Source organism: Pelodiscus sinensis, chromosome 3, assembly GCF_052426305.1.
Source record: "Pelodiscus sinensis isolate ZL-2025 chromosome 3, ASM5242630v1, whole genome shotgun sequence".
Classification (NCBI taxonomy): Eukaryota; Metazoa; Chordata; order Testudines; family Trionychidae; genus Pelodiscus; species Pelodiscus sinensis.
The window spans coordinates 55,941,638-55,955,990 of NC_143054.1; the positions used below are offsets into that span (position 1 = coordinate 55,941,638).

At 47.8% G+C, this 14,353-nt stretch overlaps 1 protein-coding gene across 2 annotated transcripts in view; it reads left to right on the forward strand.

The window, feature by feature from the left end:
• DDX43 (DEAD-box helicase 43) overlaps positions 1–14,353 on the forward strand; it is a 73,323-nt gene that overhangs the window by 35,793 nt on the left and 23,177 nt on the right. For both annotated transcript variants that reach the window (XM_075923770.2, XM_075923771.2), the window contains exons 13-14: positions 2,587–2,700; positions 3,802–3,936. In XM_075923770.2, the coding sequence (XP_075779885.2) occupies positions 2,587–2,700; positions 3,802–3,936 (249 nt within the window). The remainder of the gene's footprint in view (positions 1–2,586; positions 2,701–3,801; positions 3,937–14,353) is intronic.

The following is a 14,353-nucleotide window of genomic DNA, read 5'->3' on the forward strand; positions in this document are numbered from 1 at the left end:
TGAATAAAGAAAAGTTATTTATTAGTTCCCATAATAGAAGAACTAGAGGACACCATATGAAATGAATGGGTAGCAGGTTTAAAACCAATAAAAGAAAGTTCTTCTTCACAAAGCGTGTAGTCAACCTGTGGAACTCCTTGCCAGAGGAGGCTATAAAGGCTAGGACTATAATAGAGTTTAAAGAGAAGCTAGATAATTTCATGGAGGTTAGGTCCATAAAAGGCTATTAGCCAGGGGATAGAAATGGTGTTCCTGGCCTCTGTTTGTCAGAGGCTGGAGAAGGATTTCAGGAGACAAATCGCTTGATCATTGTCTTCGGTCCACCCTCTTTGGGGCACCTGGTGCTGGCCACTGTCAGCAGACAGGATACTGGGCTAGATGGACCTTTGGTCTGATGCAGTACAGCCGTTCTTATGTTCTTGTGTTCTTGAAATCACTGTGTCCAGCATTAGACTTGTTTCCGGTTTCTTCCCCAGAGATTCACCCATTACCAGGTCATCTGCGGACCTCCACTCTCCAAACCTGTAAAGAGAGTTCTGTAATTGTGTGGATGACAAGAAACTGTCTTTCTCTTCACATTCTGAGGCGTGGCCCATCAGAACACTATCCCTAGCTAAGTCAGTGGCCTCAGCCTCCATTGATAGGGGATATAGCCCCAGAGATTGTCCGAGTACCTTTGGTATTACCTCAAAGAAATTGTCTGGGCATACCTTCACAGCTTGGCACCATTTCCCAGCTCTGGAGACTGAGGCATCCTGCTTGCAGGAGCTATGGCATTGATGCTGTTTCTGGCACCAGTGAAGGCATTGGCACATTAAGCTCTCAGCACCATCAAAATCATTGTCACCAGCCAATGCATTTGCACAGACCAAATCATTGACACAGAAATTTTCAGCGTTGTCCAAGTCTCTGGCGCCATCTTCTGAAATTTCAGGGACATACACCTTCTCTTTGGCACCGGGCTTTGCAATGGCACTGAGATGCTTCTTCCCTGCCACAAGACTTCAGATACCCTAAGGACCTGTTGGTATTTGACAGTCCTAAGTTTCTGCTTCTCCAACAGGGCCTATTCCCACCCTTCCCTCCAGACTTATGACATTCCTCCCTCTCCTCCAGGGATAGCACTTCCCTTCCTCAGTGAGGAGGAGGAGGACTTTCCCTTCACCAGTTCATCTTGTATATGTAAACTGCCTCTGGTCTCTAATCCTGTCAGGGATTAACGTAGTTGCAGCCAAATGTACCATTCCCACCAAATAGCTGTATTCAGACCCGGGGGCCATGTGCAGGGCACAATTCAGGAATTTTCCCAAAGAGCAAAGCCAGGGCATGTCTACACCAGGAAATTATTTTGAAATAATAACTCCTGAAATAACTATTTTGAAATAGTGTGCCCACATTACAGGGAATCCTCAAAATTAGTCTGAGGCAGGTTTCTTTAATGCGGATGCCTCAACTTAGAACTCCAGGAGGCACTGGGGAGTAGTTATTTCGAAATAGCGGCAGTGGAGCATCCACACTACCGCTACTTTGAAATAACTATTTTGCAATAAGTGTTAATAACCAACCTGTTATTTTGAAATAATGGGCTTGGTAGTGTGGACACTCTGCTTGATCCATTGCTGTGTGCTTTCTTACCTTTTGGGCTAACCATCTTGCCAGCCACCATCCTCTGCCTCTGGGCAGCACCGCTAGGAGGTCTCAGCACCATCAATGCCTGGGCAGCGCACACACACAGACTTGCCCGGGTTTGGCTTGGAGGGGTGGAAGCCTCGCACCAGCCCTTATTGGGGAGGAATTGTACAGCCCATCCCTGTTAGCACTCCCCAGGTCCAGTGAGGGTGTTGCCTGTGGATCTGTGGGGTGGAGTGCAGGGCTGCATTTCCCAGCCTTGGAGGGATGGAGGGCATGGTGGTGGGGCCAGCGGAGCTTACACTTCTCTCCCTCCACATTTTACCCAGTTCAGCGCTGGGGCCAAGGGCCAGGCAGGAAAGATAATCACTTTATCCTCTCTTCCTAGTGTGGCTTCAGCCACCGATTACTCTGCAGTACAGCTGTTCCCTGTGCTAGCTGCCTTCAGTTGTGACTTTGCAGTATTGTATCCCTTCAATCAGCCCCATCCCTTTCCATGTTATGGAAAGCAATCGAATTCCTGGCACATCCTGTTTTCCTGCCGCAACCAACCCCGAATCCTGACCTTGCTTTAAGTTAGAATAAGAGGAAACTGCATGCCAAATATGGTGGCCCTAGCTGTTACTTTTTAGGAAGAGTTCTTGAACAGACTGACTTTGACGGACGCCTCTAAAATATATAGAGAGCTGTTACTATGATAGGGACCCTATAATTATTTGCAAGTACTCTAGTTTAGTTTGTCTCCTGAACTTCCCCTTAAAACTTAGGCAACAACTCTAAGCATTCTGATCTTGACATCCATGAGCATTCGACAAACACATATTTGTCACAATAAGTACCTTTTTAATTAGAACAGGCTTTTGTCTAAAATAGATATGAACATAAGAGTGCTTACTTGCTAGTAGTTCATTCCTCATCTATTTTAAAGTATTCAAAGCTACCGCTATCTAATTCTAGAGCTGATGACTTATCAAGTGATTTTAGTCTCCAAGGAATTCCAGTTCAGTCTCTTCATGGCAACAGAGAACAGTGTGATCGAGAACAAGCTTTGGATGACTTTAAGAAAGGCAAGTATTGCTCTTCAATGCTATTCTGTTGAGCCTAGCAGTTTCAATCTATACTGTATAAAACTTAATATCCATACTATTATTATAATGGCTTTTGTAACACGTAGCAGTGAAAAATAAAGTAACTTCAATGTTAATTGTTTGGGAGTAAGACTTGGACTAATTGTAATTGTATTAACGTACCAAATATCTAAACCCCTGCACAGATACAAAATTGGTATCCACATCTGTATCTGCAAAAATGAGTTGCAGATATTCATATTGACATCTGCAGATGTGGATATCCTTGTATATAAAGCAGATGTCCATGAAAAACAGATAATGAGAAGTCCTGTGGCACCTTAAAGACTAACTGATTTATTTGGCATAAGCTTTCATGGGCAAAATTTTGTGGCCTCCTTGTTGTTTTTGTAGATACAGAGTAACATGACTACTTCTCTGATTCTTGACACAATGTACCAAATACTAGCTGTAGGAAAACATGGTCAGGAAGAGGAAAGAAGTTGTTGCTTTATCCCAGTGGGGTTCTCAAACTGTGGCCCATGTGACATCCTCAGGACCATACGGGGAATGTATATATTGTGTGGATGTGGCCCGTAAACACAGAGCTGCAAATAGGTTCAGAACCAGTGCTTTATCCATTACAAATTGAAATGGCCATTAGTGAAAATGAGATCCCAGTTTAAAGTACGGCTGACTACTTCCTTATTTTGGAAATTTCTTTTAAAAACAGTATTTTATTAAAATAAAGGCTATATGAATATGAAATTTATGTTGGCGGGTGGTGGTTTTTATGTATTGAAACCTACCAGGTCCATGATTATGTCCTGCTTAGGAGAACAACATTAAAATGAAGGCTATTTTACAGTTTTCTTGTGCAGCTTTGGCCAAGTCTTTCTATGCCTCTCATCTCCATCTGCAAAATAGTAGTAATAGCAATTACTTTCATCACATGATGCTGGGAGGCTGATGTTTTGGATTATGTGGTGCTCTTATACAAGGCTAATGGGAGCTATATAAACATTTAAGGTGGATAGATTATGTATTGTACATTAGCTAGATAAAAGACCAATGTATATTTTACATACATGCTTATTGCAGGAAGAGTGCGAATACTGATAGCTACAGATTTAGCATCCCGTGGGCTTGATGTACAAGATATTACTCATGTTTTCAATTTTGATTTCCCTCGGAACATTGAAGAGTATGTTCATAGAGTAGGTCGTACTGGACGAGCGGGGTAAGTGATTTTTCTATATGTAAACTGAATTCTTTTTTTTTCCATCACTTTAAAATGACAGTAAAACTTGGGTTTACTTTCTTTTATTTAATGTAACTTTTTAATATATGGTCTGTAAGATGTACAGCAACACATAATGTAAATCTTACTGCCGATGCAACATGAGATCAACAGAAAATTATGCTTCCAGAGTATGATGCGTACAGGAAATTATATTTCAAATATAAAGGGTCCATTTCTGGCATTTTTTATTTGAACTCAATTAGGAAAAGGCACTTCAGTGTTCTGGTGTAAGATTGGTAGTTACTTGGGTTATGAACAAAAAATGAAAACAGGTTTGAATCTCAGATGTCATGTTTTTGAGCATGTTCTCGATTTAATATTCTGGTTTCTCTTCAGATTGCATAAGTCTTTTGCCTTTTCCTTGTCTTAAATCTATTCTGCATTATAAACGACTCTATAAAATTCTCAATCAGCTCCCTACAAATTCCATCAAGCATACTTGGAATTTCATGAGTTTCATCTTGCTAGTTTGTTGGTTTCAAAGGGCATGTGTACACTGCAGCATTATTTCAAAATAGCATTATTTCAAAATAACAATATGATCATTTACAGAGCAAGCCCATTATTTCAAAATAATTTTGAAATAACAGGCTTCTTATTCTAGAATAGTAAACCCTCATTTTATGAGGAATAACACCTATTCTGAAATAGTTATTTCGAAACAGAGTTTGTGTGGATAGTACAGCTGTGGTTATTTTGAAATAAATGGCCTCCAGGGCTTCTCACAGCTGCCTTGGTGGCCACTGTGTCCACACTCATCAGAATTCTATAGTTCCCCTTCCTCTGCAGCCTTTAAAGCTGCAACCGCCGCTTGTGGCATGATGTGAGCCCTGCTAGCACTGTGCCCCACAGCAGTGCCCTGCTCTGCCTTCCCTGTTGCCATGGCAGACCCCAGCACTCCATCTGAGCCCCCCACAGCTGCACAGCTGCAGCCAGCTCTCTAGGCCCCTGGCCATTAGCAAAAGAGAGAGGCCCCATACTGGTCTGGTGCAGAGATCCTGGATTTCATTGAGGTCTGGGGAGAGGAGGGAAACTTCCAGATCTCCATACCAGATGCAGGAATGCAGACATTTATGGCCCATATGGCTGACAGCCTGGGCCGGGAGGTACACATGCGCACCCAGGAACAGGTGTGCATGAAAGTCAAGGAGCTGAGGCAGGCCTACATGAAGGGCAGTGAGCAGAGCTCCCTCTCAGAGCCTATTATGCCCCTATTATGAACAGCTCCACAACATTCTGGGGGGGGGGGTCAGTACTTTCCCCCACCTTGTTGTGGACTCTGGGCTGGAGATGCCCATCGTCAGCCTCCCAAGGGCAGGGCTGTGGACAAGGAGGAGGTGGAGGAGGCCAACACCAAGCCTGCCAGCCAGGAGGTCCGCCTCTCCCTGGAGCCAGTGCTCCCCTCCCAGGAATGTCATGTAATGCTCAGCTGAGGCCAGGGAAAGCCTATTAGGTGAGTTCCTTAGACACGCGTGGGGGGAGAGGGTGGGTGGCAAGGGGGTTGCGTGCTCCTCGCTTTGCTTTCTCAGCCTGAGGATCGCACAGTGCAGATGGAGCACTAGTCCAGAGCGCACAGCTGAAATGAGGCTGCCACATAGAAATCTTGCACTCCTGCTCACAGGGTTCCTGCACAGGCCTGCCTTACTCCCGACCCTGTGGTGGGACACCTTCCCACCACTAAGGAGGCTGGGGTTATAGATACACATAGCAGTACTGCACATGGCACAGCCTCATGTCCACACTCTCGGGGCAGCATCCGCTCCTGAGCAAGCATAGTGAGGTAGAGGACATCGAGCCTCTGCCAGGGGACCCTGCTGAGGGCAGGAAGAGGAGGGGACCCCAGTACCACCGTCCAGGACAAGCAGTATCTGCCACTCACACACATCTCCCACACACCACTACTTCCCTCTCCTCCAGAAGGCAGGAATAGACGCCGGCTCCCTGTGGGATGCTGTCACTGCCAGACCCAGCATGTGTGTGGTTCAGAGGGAAGCAGAGCTGCCCTGTCACCCCCCTCACTCACAAGCTCCCGACCTGACCACCTTGTGCCTGCTTGTCCCCCGGGACATGAGGGTAGCAGGTTTCCCCTGGGATGTCCATGCCCCTGCAGGAAAGTGCCCACTGTCTAGGCCACAGATGGCCATGCTCGAAGCACATCGCCTTCATCTAAACCAAGATCTTTTGGTGTCAGCTCACTTGTTAGGGCGAGGCTTCAGGCACCCTGTCTCCTGGGATGACTGCCTGTGTGCCCTGCAGTGGTCTCTCAAGTGACGGGAGTAGAGGTTGGACGTGACCTGGAGGAGCACCATGCTGACAGGGAGCTGCGCCACACCATCAGGCAGGAGCTGTCCCAGGAGACCCAGAGCATGAGCACAGCACACTTTGCCACCTGGTGGCTGCCATTGAGCAATCCAGCAGCTGCCCACCTCCCTGCTCCTGATACCTTTCCTGCCCCTCTGGTTTCTCCCCCTAGTCATCCCTTCCTCCCCCACCCCACCCCCGGCCACCGAGGGCCCTGCACACAGGGTGGTGGGACCACCCAACGGAGGCCACCAGCCCCATCCCTGAGCCTCTCCTTTCCCCCTTCCACTTCCCTCTTTCCCCTTTCAACTCCCTCATTCCCCCTCCCCCCGGGTTCTTTCCCCGGATATATTTTACCCCTCCCCCCAAAAAAGAAACAGTTTATTCTTTCAAAACAGTCTGATTTATTGTACCTGTGGGAGTGGGGCGGAAGAGAGGGCAGAAGAGTAAAGGCACAGAGAGGCAATGCAGAGACCCATTGTGGGAGGCCCAGGGGAAAGCATCACAGGTGTCCTTGTCTGAAATTTTCCCTCAGGGACTCCCAGATGCACACAGCCCTGCTGGATGGTATTGGTACGCAGCTGCTTAAAGGTCCTGGCCAACGGATCTGCCCCCCACCCTGGCAGGAACATCACCACCTATCAGACATTCCATTCACCAAGGTCCAGGCGGGATTAGGAGACATTGGAACCTCTACTTCAAATGACTGAAGGTGCCCTCCACCACTACGTGGGCCCTGCTGAGCCTGGTGTTGAGCTGTTACTTGGTGGGGTCCAGGTGTCCTGTGTAGGGCTTCATTAGCCAGGGAACCAAAGAGAAGGCTGCATCCTCCAGGTCCCTGACCCTGATGGTGTAGTCAGGGGAAAGTGCCGGTGTGCATCTTATGGAACTGGCTGGCGTTCCTGAAGACAGGCATCGTGCGCCTTCCCCAACCACCCAATGTTAGTATCAGTGAAGCAGCCCCAGTGGTCCATGAGGGCCTGCAGCACCATGGAAAAGTACCCCTTCCAGTTGATGTAATTGGCAGCCCGGTGGTCAGGGTCCCAGATGGGGATATAGGTGCCATCAATGGCCCCCCACAGTTGGGGAAGCCCCGACAGGAAAGCCGGCCACAATGGGGTCGATGTCACCAGGATGATAACTCTGCGCAGCAGACTGGTGTTGATGGCTCTTACCACCTGTAGGAGGATACAAACATAGAATCACAAGGTTGCAAGAGCCCTCAGGAGGTCCCCAAGCCCAAACCCCTTCCCAGAGCAGGAGAAACCCTGACTTACCCAGTCCCCAGCAGGGCTTTGTGAAGGCGGGACTACACAACCTCCAGAGGGGGAGAGTCCACCCCTCCCTTCCCTAGGGAACCCCACTCCAGTGGTTTACCACCCTCCTGGGACAGTAGCACAAGGTCTCCAAACCTGCATAAGCATGGCCCCGGTGGTTGATCTCCCCATGTCAAACTGGTTCCTGACCGAGTGGTAGCTGTCCGGCGTGGTGAATTTCCAAAGTGTGATGGTGACCTGGTTCTTGAGGGGGATGGTGAGTCTCATGAGTGTCCCATTGCCTGAGGGCAGAGGCGAGCCACTCGCACAGCTCCAGAAGGTGTCCTTTCACATGCAAAAGTTCTGGAGCCACTGCTGGTTGTCCCACTTCTCCATGACAATCCTGTCCATCAGTTGAAAAGACTTGAGACATGGCTGTAGAGGGGAGCCCCTTTAGGCATGAGCCTCAGGCAGCAGCTACAGGAAGTCACTTCTGTTTTGATGCCCTGCCCAAAGTGCTTCTGGGAGGCTTTAAGTGCGATTCAACCTTCAATCAATATGGACGTGCTATTTCAATATAGATCTTTGCTATTTTGATGGGCATTTGTAGTGTGGATGCACTATTTCTAAATAGTTTTCAGAGTTTTTATTCCAAAATAGCTTATTTCGAAATAAGTGTGTAGTGTAGACGTACCCGAAGAGAGGTTTGAATGTCAGATTAACTCCTGAAATTTAACATAATAAATCAGATGATGAATAAACACACTTTCTATATAGCCTTCTGTCAGTGTATGTATTATACTTTCAAATTACCACCTCTGAGTTTACTATGGAGACAAATACTTAGTCTGTAATAGAGATATAGCTGTGTTAGTCTGGTCTAGCTGATACAAAAGACAGGACTATGCAGCACTTTAAAGACTAACAAGATGGTTTATTAGGTGATGAGTTTTCATGGGCCAGACCTACTTTCTCAGCTGAAATTGTGGAAGAAAATTGGCATGGGTCTGGCCCATGAAAGCTCATCACCTAATAAACCATCTTGTTAGTCTTTAAAGTGCTGCATAGTCCTGTCTTTTGTTTCAGCTAGACCAGACTAACACGGCTACATCTCTATTACAGATTAAGTATTTGTCTCCATAGTAAACTGAGAGGTGGAATTTGAAAGTATAATTGGTATTTCTGAACTTCTTGCTATAGTTTTAGCCATTGTGCTACAATTTCTTGACTATCACTGACAGTACCGTGGGACTCTAAACTTGTTCCCATTCTACTTTAACCAAATAACAATGAGGGCAGAGGATATTATAACTCAATGATGGGCAACCAAAGGTAGTTAGTGGGCCTTGTGACTGCCCCGTTTATGGGCTGCAAGCTTGTTGTAACTAACGTGGTCTCCCAGGATAGGGAATTTTGCTAACTGTGTTTGCATACCCAGAATGTGTGGGGTGTGCCAATTAAACCATAGCAAGCACATTGATTGGATGCAGAGCAAGCATACAGCTCTCACAATCATTGTATGCAATTGGCATGTGACATGAGTTGCATGCTCTTGCTTTACGTACATGTCATTTTAGTAAGACCAGTAGGGAAAAAAACAACACAGACTGAAACCAACAGAATCTGGCAACCGTGCATGTGGGCAACAGTAAACAAAATATCTCATTGGCCCCACACACACAAACCTGATGGGCTGCAGTTTTGTCCATGACTGTTAAACTTTATATAATATTGTTCATCCTAAAAAAAAGATCCCTGTGGGATGGTGACCGTTCATATGGCATTCAGTTTGGAGATTCGTTTAATAGGTGCTGTATACAGACAAATGCAAGGAGCCTAAAAAGGCTTAAAAGTCTAGAAGATGGACAAACAATTCCATTATATCAACATGAACTCAGCAGTTCTTGAACATTTTCCCTACATTACCCTCCCCCCCCCCCCCCGTTTCACATGTATTGCTTCCCGTAACTCCAGACAATATTGAGGACTCAGTTTTAAAAGTGCCATCGTCTGTGCAGCATGATCTCATGCACACTGTGGTTGTGTCTACACTGGGCCACTTATTCCAGAAAATCAGCCGCTTTTCCGGAATAAGCTGCGAGCTGTCTACACTGGCCCTTGAATTTTCAGAAAAGCAACGACGGTCTACTGTACAAAATCAGCCGCTATTCCGGAAAAGCTATGCTGCTCCCGCTCGGGCATAAGTCCTTATTCCGGAACACTGTTCTGGAAAAGGGCCAGTGTAGACAGCCCAGTAGTCTTTTCCGGAAAAAAGCCCCGATCGCGAAAATGACGCTCGGGGCTCTTTTCCGGAAAAGCGCGTCTACATTGGCCATGGACGCTATTCCGGAAAAAGGGCTTTTCTGGAAAAGCAGCCTGCCAATGTAGACACTCTTTTTCTGGAAATACTTATAACGAAAACTATTCTGTTTTAAGCAGTTTCGGAAATTCATGCCAGTGTAGACACAGCCTGTATGTGTAAGGTCATGCCTTAGAGGATGTTAGCTCCACAAAATATCATTCTTCACACAGCATGACCTCACGCATATACAGTTGCAGAGCTAAATAACATCCTATGTGCGGCGTGACATTTCATATGTGGGGCCATGCTGTGTGGAAGGTGCCATTTTGCAAAACAGCAGCCTTTGCATATTGGGATTTCTGCGACTTTATCTGCTGATGGATCTGTTCCGCTTGGGGATGCGATCCACAGTTTGGAAACTTCTGATTTAACAAAAAGGAACAGCAACTTCTATGAAGGTACTTTAGTGAGGCAAAATAAACACAGGTACAGGTTGTCTTAGAAGGCTATGTTAAGACTATAATGATTTGGAGCTTTGTTGATGGATGTTTTCATAATGCTTCTGTATTAGTATGTTCTTCTTCGAGTGGCCCCGTGGGTGCTCCACTCTAGGTGTCGGGTCCCGTCCCGGCGCCGCGGCTCGGAGACTTTTCATAGTCATGCTCCGCTGGCTCGCGCATGCGTGGTTCAGCAGGGTAGCGTTCGCATCTTTGATCAGCCGCGTGCGAGCCGGCAACCGTCAGTTCCTCTCAACCGCCTCAGGTCACGGTCGGAGCTCCCTGATTTCTCTTTACTGATGGTTTCTTTAGATAGTTCTCTACTGTAAATAGTTAGTCAGTTAAAGTTAGTGTTAGTCGTGTTCCTTTTCTTGTTCTCTCTGTTAAAAAAAAAAAAAAAAGAAGAAGAAGAAGAAGAAACTTTTCTCTCAAGACTTCAGCGAAAGCCGCCGCACATTGCTGGTGAAATTGACTACCCGGGGGATTACACAGGCATCCCTTACTTTTGGTGACAATGCCTGGCTCAACTGGGTTCAAAAAATGCTTAAAGTGCCGTGAAGCCATACCAACGGTTGACGGCCATGACACTTGTATCAGGTGCCTGGGGGAAACTCATGTCCTTGACAAGTGCACTCATTGTAGAAAATTAACTTCAAGAGCCCGAAGGGAGCGGGCGATGAAAGTCAGGATGTTAATGTTCGACAAGGCACTGCAGCCTGATCCGATCCCTCCTGCGGCCACAAAAGCCTCGGGGCATAAGAGGAGAGCGGCTTCTCCGGGGTCGGCTCTCTCCAAGTCAACAAAGCCATCCCCGACGCGCTCTCTCCCTGCGGCAGCCACAGCGTCGGCAGGAGCTTCCAAGGTGACCCTCCGGAGGTCTGGTAACCCTGCTGGGGCTGATAGGGGAGAACCCCCAACGCCCAGAGGGAGATCGGTTTCAGCGCCGACATCGGGAGCGGCAGCACAGCTGGCCGACAAGTCTGCACCGGCTTCAGCAGCGCGCTCCCTGAAACTGACAGACACGCCGGGACTGCAACTGACCAGCCTCTCCGCACCGGCTTGAGCGGCGCCTGATGCATCGGTGCCTATCCTGCCTGCCCCGGCGTCAGCACCGCCCCCTCCAGCACCGCTTGAGCCAGAACGGGCTGATGCTTCAGGACCGGCACCGTTGTTAACCACGGCACCGGACGTACCACAACATCTGACTTCTCCAGCACCGCTTCACTTTCATTCGGTGCCTGGCTCCCCCATGCGTCTGGGGATGGATGGGGCTTCTACACCTAGAAAGTCACTATCCAAGACCCATTATAGGGACAGATCCCTTTCTCCAGCTGTTTCATCGGGAATTCATGATCGCTATCGTACTTACGTATCTCCTTCACGAATTCGGCGCAGCCGCCATGACTACAGGGATGCAGTGTACTTAGACACACATCGGTCCCGTTCACGATCCCGTTCACCCTCCTGTTTTTCGAGGTACGGGTCTGTTAGACGTTCTCCATACCGCGTCTACTATATCCACCTTGATAGTGCACGCTCCTCTCGGCACTCCTCCCCGTTGCGCTCCGAGCGCTATTATGACCGCTATCATAGATCATATTACGATCGTCCCCAACGTGACTATACTCCATCATCACGCAGAGGATCTTCCTGCATTCGCCAATCACCAACAGCAAAATACTTACCTCACCAATCACAGCCATTACATTCGCCTTCTCCAGCTAAGAGTCCAACAATCCAGCTGGACCAGTCTGAACCCGAAGAGGGACAGTTGTCTGAAACAGAGGACCCTAAGCCGGGGACTCCTCCAGCAGACTGTTCCTCGTCTTCCCCAGATGAGGCGATATGCCCGATTGACATCTCTCCGCTGGATGATCTGAAACACTTTCAGGATCTCTTCAAACGAGTGGCGGGCACGCAGGCAATACAGCTGGAGGATGTTCCAGTTAAGAAACACCACCTCTTGAAAAACCTTCGTCCACAACAACGTGCAAAGGTCGCATTACCAATCGATGACGCAATAATGGAAGTGGCGGATGAGATATGGCAAACCCCAACATCGGTTACCCCTACGAGTAAGAAGGCTGACGAAGTATTTTGTTCCAGCGAAAGACTTGGACTTTTTATTCAATCATCCCCAACCTAATTCGTTGGTAGTAGACTCGGCTCAACGTAGGAATAAGGCGCCACAATACAGAAGTACCCTTACAGACAGGGAGAATAAAAAATTAGATATTTTTTGCAGGAAAGTCTACTCCTCAGCCACGCTGTTGTTACGAATTGCAAACTACTCAGCCCATCTATCGAATCATAATTTCGATAATTACTCGAAGTTAACAGAGCTGTTACACCATCTTCCAGACAGCAAAAAGCCACTCCTGAAAGCAATAGTTCAAGAAGGCTACGCATCATGTAGTACTGCACTACAGATTGCCATGGATGTGGCTGACACAGCAGCTCGAGCCGCTGCTACAGGTATAGCCATGAGGCGATCATCTTGGCTTTCATCGGCAGGGGCTCCAAAGGAGTTGCAAAATAAGGTCGAGGATCTGCCGTTTGACAAACTAAAACTCTTTGCGGCAAATACTGATGAGGTTCTCCATTCGGGGAAAGATTCCCGTACAACTCTACGTACGCTTGGGATGTACACTCCCTCCTTCAAACGCAGACGTTATTTCCCTTATCAACGGAGATATGATTTCAATTTTGCTAGACAACAGACACGTCCCTTCGACAACCAGCATCCTAGACAGCGCCCTCAGCGCAAGCGGCCACAGCAGAATCGTCCGGCTAATCAGTCGTCGACTAAGCAGCAAATTTGACTTCATTGTCGAGGACGCAAGCCAACTACCTTTAATCAACACGGAAAATCATCATCTTTTTCACCATCGCCTACGCTCATTCTATCACCGGTGGTCTGCAATCACCACGGACAGATGGGTACTAGAAGTAGTTCGGTCCGGCCTCTCCATCCCTTTTCTCTCTATTCCCCCTACCACTCCCCCTCCCCAGTCCCTTTTCAGGGACCCCTCTCACGAGAAACTGTTGAAGCAGGCAGTTCAACGCTTGCTCGCCATCGGAGCGATCGAGGGCGTCCCCAAACAGTTCTGGGGAAAGGGGTTTTACTCCCGATATTTTCTCACACCAAAGAAGTCGGGAGGTTGGAGACCCTTTCTAGACCTTCGAAAGCTAAACCGGTACCTTCGAAGGCTCCGTTTCAAGATGGTAACCTTATCAACCATCATTCCGTCGTTGAACAAAAAGGATTGGTTTGCAGTCCTCGATTTGCAGGACACCTACTTCCACGTAGAGATTCACGTGGCACACAGACGTTTTCTTCGTTTCCAGTTGGGGAGCGAGCATTATCAGTACAGGGTCCTACCATTTGGTCTAGCATGTGCTCCGAGAGTTTTCACCAAGACATTAGCGGTGGTCGCGGCCCATTTACGCAGACTGGGGGTGACAATATTTCCTTACTTAGACGATTGTCTCCTCAGGGGTGCAACGTATATGGAAACATGTCACATGGTCCAGACAGTATCCAACAAATTTGCAGCTCTGGGCCTCCTCATAAACTCAAAGAAGTCATCGTTAATTCCCTCCCAGAGCCTTATGTTCATAGGTGCGCGACTCGATTCAACTGCAGCGCGAGCATACTTACCACTAGACGTTTTACGGCAATCAAAGAGCTGGTACATACCGTGGTGCATGCTCCAACAATTCCCACACGTGTTTGTCTGCAGCTGTTGGGACACATGGTCGCCACAACCATTGTAGTGCGCAACGCAAGGTTACGTTTTCGTTGCCTCCAGCATTGGTTAGCCACGGTTTACATTCCGTCAAAGCACACTGTCCACAGGCCAGTAGTGGTGCCACGGTATGTCCGGGATTCCCTCCAGTGGTGGATCAACCCGGCCAATCTTCTCACGGGCGTTCCATTTCATCGACCACAACCCACAACACAAATCACGACAGATGCCTCCCTTACAGGTTGGGGA